The following is a 9,254-nucleotide window of genomic DNA, read 5'->3' as shown; positions in this document are numbered from 1 at the left end:
TTTTAAAAATAAGAACAACTGAATATTTTGAAAGGTTAAAAAATGTAAGTCTAAATCATTCTAAATTTTATTTGTTTTTTATTCTGTTTTTATTATTCGTTGTAATAACCTAAAAACGAAATGTCAAATTTTACCAAACGAATACATTAATCAACGAACGATAAAAATCCGAATCAATAAAGGTGATCCATAACATAAACTGTATACGTTTGTTCTTATCGAATGGCAAAAACCAAATTTATCAGTAAATCACTTTTTAAAAAAATGCTGTTAACAGGCCTGTAAAATACACTGTAAATACGATGTCATTTACAGAATTCTGCGAAAGTTTGTTAAACGTCCTAACTATTTTCGGACTCTAAGAAAACAATAATTTGTGCGGGAAATTTGTTAAATCGTTTATTTTCTTAAGAAAATCCTTAAAATCTACTCTAAAAACTCTAAAAAATATTACCTAATTTAACCTTATAGTAAATTTAATTATATTTGTCATTTAAAAAGCTTAAAATGTTTAAAATTTATTATTTTAGAAAGTTTTAATTTTTAAAAAGTTTATCTTGATTTTGCAATAGCCGCTAGAGAGAAAAAGAGAATACTATACGTAGATGTAGTGTATTATATGTTGTGCATGTAGGTTTCTCAATACTAAGTGAATTAGCGCGTTACCAACAATAATTATGCAATTAAGCTATTAAACTCAGCTATGGGTAGAAGGTATATTTCTTATATTGTAATCTCCTCCATACTATGCTATGCTATGTTTATATCATTGTATGTATTTAGTACATGTTTATGAATTAAAAGTATTTTAAAATTTTTTAAAGGAGTGTGGTGAAAGTTGATTATAGTAAGTTTGATGCTGAAACTGCAAATTCTGATGAAGATGGTGAGTTAACAGATTTTATTTTAAGTAAATTTGTTAGCTAAATACAGTTTTTACCATCAAATATCCAAAATAAACTTTATTTTTAGATGATTTCCAACATGGTACTCCGCCTAAAAAAGGAAAGACCAAAAAATCAAAGGATAATCAACTTCAAGTAAAAAAACCTGAAGTAACTGTATCGAAGGAATCTAAGGAATCTAAGAGGAAAACAAGGTTAAGCCATAAAGTTTCATATTATTTAAAACAATTAGTTAATTTATAGCATGAAAGTAGTAAGAATTTATGTACATGTTTTCTCTGATGATAGTAATAATCTATTTAACTTGATCATTATTTATGTGTAGTTGGTTTGAAAGAGATTCAGATTTGTAACTAAGTAAAACCAATACAATTCTAGTAGAGATTATTTCAATAAGTTCAGAAAATTGAAAAAATTTATATGATCCTGACAACTCTTTAAATTAGCTAAAGTTTTTTTCTGGTAAATTCTAGAACATCTAATGCTGATCTTTTATACCAGCAAGATATTATCACAGCCATCAAAGCATCTGAAACAAAAGATGTTATTGTTAAAGTTAACAAAAGTGCAACAAAAAATGTGAAGAAAAAGAAGTATTCTCTCATATCTGATGGTAGTCTCATAATTTTTGTCAAATAGTTTTTACACCATTTTGATTATGTATATTTATTTTTAGATTATGTATATTTATTTTGATTATGTATATTTGTTTTGATTATGTATATTTATTTTGAGACTTTTAGATTTAATTTGAGTCTAGTCAGAACTGAAAAATGCACTTGGGTCCATTTCAAATGTACTGATATTTTTAGAGGTCCAACATGTGCCCAATAAAGTGCAACAAAAGTTTCAAATTGCAATTTTGAAGATTTTTTCACCTTATATATAAAAATAATCTCAGACAGTTTTTATCAAAATCTGAGATGGTGAATGTGGAACATCTAATTCACTTGGCATGGAATGACCTACTTTTTTTATTTTCTGGTTACAGCAATTACAGGGTGCGGCAGCGATTCGCGAACTAATTTTTGGCTAGTTTTTGTGATGTAAATAAAATACTTCTGCAATCTGTTTTTGTTAGTAAATGTTCAACTACTGTCTTAGATTTGAATAAAGTTGTGAATAAAAAACATTTTAGTTAAAAGTTTTAAAATGGAAGCTTAAAGAGCCGAAGTTTTAAATTTGATTCATGCAGGTTTACCTGCACATGAAGTAATTTGTGTTTCTGGAGTATCTAAAACTACATTTTACAAAGTGAAAAAATGTGACAGTGTTGAGAGAGCCAAAACTCTCTCCAGTTAACAAAAAAGTTGATAAAAAGTTCACAGAAAAGCTTATAAAACATGTTGAAAAGAACCCTACTGTATCCATCAGAATGACAGCAAAACTATTCAATATTGATGAGAGGACAGTCAGAAGAACTCAAAAAGCACTTAGAAAAGTCAGTGAGGCCCAACCTTCAACTCAACTTTTGACAGAAAGACTAAAAACTTTATGATTGGAGCAATCAAAGAAGTTTATGAATCAGCTAAAAAGCCATGCTTCGTCAACAGTTAAAGTTTTCTCAGTTGAAAAACTTTTTAGTGTTGACTGTGTGCTCAATAGGCAAAATGACAGATTCATTGTGCAGAAGGGTATCAAAGCACCACCTGTGTGTCACACCAAGCACCCTCAGTCCATCATGTTGCTAGGAATCATTGCTTCTAATGAAGAAAAATGTCCACCAATCTACATCAAAGAGAAAGAAAAAGTGTCCTCTGATGTGTATATATATCAGCTTACTAAAACAATGTGTGGTGCCATGACTGAAGAAGGCATTCTCAGAAAACAATTATATTTTTTAACAGGATAATCCACCTTGTTATGGGTCCAGAAAAACTCAACAATATCTTCAGGATAATATGGCTAATTTCTGGTCCAAACACTTTTGGCCACCATTCATCCCTGACCTGAATTCCCTTCACTTTAGTGTGTGGAGCGTAGTTGAGAATAAGGGTAGCATAAAGGCCCACTCAAATGTCAAGTCACTAAAATCATCAATTATCAGTGCTTGGAATTCAATATCAAGGGACTATATAATCAGCACCTGCTAGTCCTTCCGTCCTAGGCTTGAGGCAATAAAAGTTTAAATAAGTAATAAAGAAATCTGGTATATGGTAATATTGTTTTATTTTAATGGCCTTGTGTGGTATTGCATGTCTAATTAATTTGTTACTAAATTACAATCACTGGATGTATCTGTTGCAGAATGATTGCTACTAATCACAGTTACAAGCTTACCAATCATTTTTCTATTTATGGCAACAGTAGACAGATAATAAGACCAGCCTGCCACTAAAAAAATGTCACTAGTCTACTGAGAGTTAAGATAAAATATCTAAATTTAGAGAAAAAAAACAGTAAACTAAAAACTTTTTGTCAATTTTACAGAAAGTTTTTAAATTGTATTTTCAGTTTTAAAAATGTTGAAGTTTGTGGCATGGAAGTCCATATAACAACCATATTGTACAACTTGTTTGTATACAGTATCTTGTTCTTAGTACCTTTCACAGATTTTTGACTAATTTCTAGCAAGAAAAAACTTTAAAAACTAAAATAAAATAAAAAGCCATATTCCAATGAAAAAGTTTATAAGAGCTTTTTATAATTAATATTTTGATAATTTTATGAGAATATTAGGAGTATATTTTAAAACATTTGGTACTACACTGTTGGTATATAAAGTGAGAAGAAAATACAATACCTATCTTACAACCAACTGTAGTCTCAATTTAAATAAAGCTTGTGAAAAAAAAAAAAAAGTGAAAAACTTGAATTTGAAGTATTTTAAAACAAAGAAGACACTGGTTATATTTTAAAAAATAATTTTTTTCATAAATACATCTAATAAATTCATCACAGTATAAATTATTCATTTGAGGCACTTTTAAATAAACTAAAATCTTTGCTTTATTAAAAAGAAGGTTTTCATTATTTGTTTTACAAAATCACAACTGTCATTAAAAAAGACTGTAATTTGTATTTTGGTTGCAAAATAGGAGACTAGGAAAAAATAGTGGGTGCCACACATAAGCTGAAATTCATGTGGGTTGTGACTTGTTCAATAGTTGAATCAAGAAAAGGTTTTCTATGCTTTTCAAAATGCTAAACAATTGATGAAGGACTTACTTTGAAAAAAAAAAAGTTGATTTTGCTATACCCAAACATTCTATCACCATTATGGCCAGTACTTTATAAAAAAGGACTTCTGGTTCCAAATGTATATTTTTCATAGTTGAGTCTATTGAGGAAGAACTTTGGGAAGCTTGTAGTGATAAACCAACAGCCTCACAAGGCCTGAATTATCTTTAATTCATATCCACTGAACAGCACATCATAACAAAAATGGAATAGAATGACCTAACAATAAGTCTGAATTTTCTGAACAAGACAGAGGTTTTGTACTCAAGACTACAAAGATGGAATCTCCTGGCAAGTGACATTTGTACACCTCTATACTTTGACAGGCAGAAAGATCTTATTTCATTCTTTGACCAGGCAGGTGGTATAAGCTGTATTGCTGCATAATGGCAATTAGCAACCATCAAATTTAGTTAGTTATGCTGTTGTTATCAAAGAAACATCAAAGTTTGAAAGAATTCTTAAGATACATTAACTACAATCATTTGTCAATCTGAGGTGATCTAAAATTTTTTACTTTCTTTGTTGGTTTTCAGAGTAGCTTTACTAAGTATTGTTACTAAATATATGATTTTGCAAAGGACTTGCACTTTGTTAAAAGAGACTGGCTGTTACAACAGATATTGGAAAAAGGCAAATGTATAAGCAATTTAAAAATGTTGTATATGATGATGAATTTTTTCTTGTATTGCAAGGAAAAGTCTACAGAGATAACATGTATGTCAGTGATATCAAATTAAGTAGCTGAAAAACTTATCCTGACCTACAACCATCTTGGTTGTAACATACCCTTATGTAAAATTTGTCTTCTGTACTCTCATCTGAATTTCTTTCTACTGTATTGTGGAGCATGTGTGACAAGCATGGAGAGTTTTCATCAAGATGTTGCATCACTGGAAAAAGATATCAAGGTAAATGCATTAATGCTTGCAGACTTCTGGTAACTGTATGAGATAATCTTTTTCTCAGATACGAAAGAAAAATCTTGAGAAGCAGAGCCCAGTATAGTTTATCTAAATTTTGATAAAAATATATGGGTTTATGTATAGATATTAAGTTACATTATCTACTTATCACTTGTAGTTGGAAAATGTAAACTTTCTAATTGGATGAAAACTAGAGCCAACAAATTTCATTGTAATATCAGAATTAACCATATGAAATTCTTTAGCAAGTAGACAATGTAAACTTTCTAATTGGATGAAAACTAGAGCCAACAAATTTCATTGTAATATCAGAATTAACCATATGAAATTCTTTAGCAAGTAGACAATGTAAACTTTCTAATTGGATGAAAACTAGAGCCAACAAATTTCATTGTAATATCAGAATTAACCATATGAAATTCTTTAGCAAGTAGAATAGTGCTATTAGCTCCTCTGCCTAACTGCATTTTGGTTAAAACTATTATGTTAACATAATTTAAGTATCTGACTTAGATATTAAGCTTTGGGCACCATGTCTGACTAGCTCATGAAAATTATTTTCATATGCTCTGTATAATTGAATCAATTTATTTTGGTTAAAGCCAATTTCCAGTCTTCTGACTGGAAATGGTAGGCTATTAGTCCTAGCCAATGTTTACAAGAAAACGCATGTGCCATAGAGACTGTCAGGTTCAACTTCTACACTCCTCAAACTTAATTCCATGTTTGATAAGTTACAGGTTTGATAAGATATTTTCAAGTATAGAAAAAAGTTGTCAATCAGAAGCAAGATCAAAATCTATATTTTATTGCATTTAAAGGCTAATAATGATAATAGTAACAAAAATATTCCACTGACAGTTACTTTTATATTCTCACATTTATACTGTATGTTGCATAGTATCTATACAATAAGTAGCAGATTTAGCATAATATTTGTATCCAAACTTTTACTTATTGTAAGGCTTGGTTTAAAGTTACTGTGCACAGCCTCTCCTATGAACAGTGCCTTGAAACCAAACAACAACTCATTTTTACAAAAAAGTATGACAATAATTACATAAGATTTTCTGAATTTTTTTTTATCTTCTGCAATAGCCAGAGTAAAACAGTACATAATTCTTTTTCAATTTGAATCTCATCTTTGATGTTTTAAAATAAATCTGAATAAATCCAAATGGATAAATATCTTGTTCCTTGTTGCAGATTCATCATTTTTATAAAAATATTCTGTTCTATTTTGTATTCTTGTTAGTTATGTTTATCACAACTATTGTTACATAGCTCTTTCAAAGGTTCAATATCACTTTTCTTAGTATTAATATTTACGAAGAGAGAATAATTGCTTCTCTTTTTGTTACAATATCTGGTTTAGAAGTTTCCTAGAAGGTTTGTTATCATTCTTACAGTTAAAGTTAAGCGGATGTCCACCTAAAAAAAATCTACTCTTCAAAACAAAATCTACTCTTTAAAACAAAATCTACGCTTTAAAACAAAATCTACTCTTTAAAACAAAATCTACGCTTTAAAACAAAATCTACGCTTTAAAACAAAATCTACGCTTCAAAACAAAATCTACGCTTTAAAACAAAATCTACTCTTTACATCAAATGCTTATTTAAGAAATAACTACTAAAATTTGAAATAGCTGCTAAAAATCAAAATATTTTCTTTGATAATTCATCTTGTCTCGTACCTAATGATTATATTTATTTTTTATTGTTATCTTATTTTTCATTATTCATTCTGCAACTTTCTCTGATGCAGTGGTTTCCAGGGTTTCCAAACAATTCAATTCATTACAGCTTGATTCAAGCACCAGTTGTGATAATGTAAAGATTAAAATTTAATATACAAATGTTAACAAACTTCTTGTTGTTCTGTTGTTGTTCCCAAAAAATCTGTTGTGATTTAATGTAAGAAAAAGTATTTCTTTCATTTGAGAATAATTATGTAAAAATAGTATTTTATGTTTGAAATGTAAGTCTTGTAGTAAAATAAACAACTTCATATTAACCTCGAACTAAACTTAATAAAATAGAAATGGGAATTCAACTTTAAACAATAGGTGTGTAGTGTGTTGGTAACAAAATAAGTACTAAGTCTAACTTGGCCTTTAAATTTGATTTAAAAAGAAACACCAAAAAAAAAAAAAAAATAGTTTCTATGAATTTTAAAACTTTTGTTTTTTAATTTTGATGTTTCATCTATTGCATGTCAAAAATATGTTTTCTGATGGTTAGAACAAATAACATCTGGGTAGACATTTAACTCCACCTTATATTTAGGCCAGATATACTCCCGATTTTATTTGCAACTGATGTTTATGTTTTGAATAAAGATTTAGAATATTTTTTTGAACAAACAGCACAAATGGTTTGTTTTAAGTAAACCATCATTTCAATTAGGTATTCTTCTGACTCATTTCAAAACATATTAAAAGCTGCTAAACATTGGCAATTTCTCTTTTTTGTTGACCAAAAAGAGGTGGGTTGAAGTTGAATCTGATGGTTTATATGGCACGCTGTCAGAGTGTGAGTATGTGTGATGCATAAATTAATATAACCTGTATAAATTTTTATCTTTACAAGATGAAGAAGATAGTCACATCCCCGACACACTTCCAGTTGTGGACAACTTAAATAATTTGAATGAAGGTATTCAATAAAAAAAACTAAAAAGTTTATGTGAATTTTTATTCATTTGTCAACTGTCCTGATTAAAATTTCTGTTTGGTATACATTTTTCAAGTTAAAACATGATTCTGTAGGGATAGTATGTTAAATATTGAATTTAATTTTCTGATATTTCCTTTTCTATTCTAATTTTTTTTGTATTCTTATGTAAGAGTTTTGTACTTACATAAAGACTACGTGGAAATCAAGGAAGAGAATGGCAAGCCTTTTTTTTTAGTAAAGAAATTTATAGTATTTGCTTTGTTTACCTTGGTTATAGTTATATATAAGTATATTAACATACTATTTCTTCAAATTTTTTAAGTGCGTTTAAATAAATTCAATTTTTTTGATGCGTTTAGGCTTTGTTAATTAAGATTTTTTGATGACTTTTGATTATTGATTTAGAAACCTCTTGTCAATTTTTTTCTTTGAGAAAATTTGTTTATTTCTTTTTTAGATGAAGATGAAAAAGATGAAATTCTTACAACTTCAGGGTCTTTAATAGGTGCGCCAAAGGCTTTACATCTTATAGTTTTATAATCATTTGTTTCCATCAAATGAAGATTTTATTTTTTCTATAGTTTCAAACTTGAAAGAAAATATTGAATCAGATGAAGAAATAGGTATGTTAAATTCTCAATAAACACTATTGTCTTAAAAAAACTTTTCTTTTAAAACATGATTTCATCTCGGTTATTTAAGTATTTGTCATTACTCTGTAAAGATCCAATTTTAAGATGCAATGTTAAGATCCAATGTTAAGATAAAATGTTAAGATAAAATATTATGGTATTATTTAAGTATTTGTCATTACACTGTTAAGATACAATGTCGTCTACCAAGAAACATGCGAATAGAACGAGTAAGCATGTTGAAGGAAAAGGTTCCAAAGTAAATCAATCTAAAAGCAATGAAACCTATAAAGGTTCCAAAGTAAATCAATCTAAAAGCAATGAAACCTATAAAGGCTCCAAAGTAAATCAATCTAAAAGCAATGAAACCTGTAAAGGTAACTTAAAAGATCAAAAAATGTTTTGTTGATGTTTTTTGTTTTTTAGCTTTTTATATTTTACTATTTATTTATTTAACCAATATCTATTGTATATTTATGTATTGTTTGTTTCACAATGTTTAATAGTTTTTAATAAAATCAATCATACGTGTTACACATTCTCCCTATTGCAGAAAAAATACTAATACCCGGAAGACTTCGGATTGGACTTTCAAGAAATTTAAGGGTAACAAAGCCACTTCATCCAGGTGTTTGTCCAAAGGTTTAATTGCAGGTTTAAATAATGGTTATATTGAAAGTTTTCCCTGTAAATAAATATTATTTTATTTAAAATTTAAGTGACAAAGTGTACAATTTGTATAACTTTGACTAGTTATATGTTTGATATTTTGTCCAGGAAAGATGCAAAATGTTGTTATAGTAGCAACACGTTTTTATTTTAGGGAAGTTTTTATTGTAGATTTTTTATTTTTTTTAAAAAAAATATATTATGCATATTGGGCTACTATAAAAAATCTGCACCTTTTTTTTTTTTTTCGATTCTTTCTTTAAA

At 28.3% G+C, this 9,254-nt stretch overlaps 1 protein-coding gene and 2 long non-coding RNA genes across 5 annotated transcripts; 2 read left to right on the top strand and 1 right to left on the bottom strand.

Moving 5' to 3' along the window:
- The first annotated feature begins 528 nt into the window (after positions 1 to 528).
- LOC145180908 (uncharacterized) lies at positions 529 to 9,216 on the top strand. 3 transcript variants are annotated; one of them, XM_090099605.1, is made up of 10 exons: positions 529 to 714; positions 825 to 886; positions 973 to 1,099; positions 1,379 to 1,518; positions 7,603 to 7,668; positions 8,147 to 8,194; positions 8,271 to 8,312; positions 8,513 to 8,614; positions 8,657 to 8,698; positions 8,875 to 9,174. In XM_090099605.1, exons 1-10 carry the CDS (start codon positions 704 to 706, stop codon positions 8,967 to 8,969), a joined length of 735 nt encoding a protein of 244 aa, XP_089955731.1. In that variant the 5' UTR covers positions 529 to 703; the 3' UTR covers positions 8,970 to 9,174. The 3 variants fall into 3 exon arrangements, with proteins under 3 accessions (XP_089955731.1, XP_089955730.1, XP_089955732.1); XM_090099604.1 differs by having other exon boundaries at positions 8,513 to 8,698; positions 8,875 to 9,216; XM_090099606.1 differs by lacking the exons at positions 8,147 to 8,194; positions 8,271 to 8,312; positions 8,513 to 8,614; positions 8,657 to 8,698; positions 8,875 to 9,174 and adding an exon at positions 7,860 to 7,939.
- Positions 2,897 to 7,235, top strand: LOC149883203 (uncharacterized). Its single transcript, XR_016456168.1, has 2 exons — positions 2,897 to 5,259; positions 5,439 to 7,235. It is a non-coding gene; the product is annotated as an uncharacterized LOC149883203 (long non-coding RNA).
- On the bottom strand, positions 3,879 to 7,169 carry LOC149883204 (uncharacterized). Its single transcript, XR_016456169.1, has 2 exons — positions 5,385 to 7,169; positions 3,879 to 5,201 (listed from the first exon to the last, which is right to left on the bottom strand). It is a non-coding gene; the product is annotated as an uncharacterized LOC149883204 (long non-coding RNA).
- Positions 9,217 to 9,254: the final 38 nt, after the last annotated feature.

The sequence above is a fragment of the Hydra viridissima genome, unplaced genomic scaffold (genome assembly GCF_058129835.1).
Source record: "Hydra viridissima isolate aposymbiotic clone 2 unplaced genomic scaffold, HvirCarnegie_v1 scaffold_10, whole genome shotgun sequence".
In the NCBI taxonomy this organism is placed as follows: domain Eukaryota; kingdom Metazoa; phylum Cnidaria; class Hydrozoa; order Anthoathecata; family Hydridae; genus Hydra; species Hydra viridissima.
Note: the sequence above shows the minus strand (reverse complement) of the source record. Positions and strands in the feature narration are given on the sequence as shown.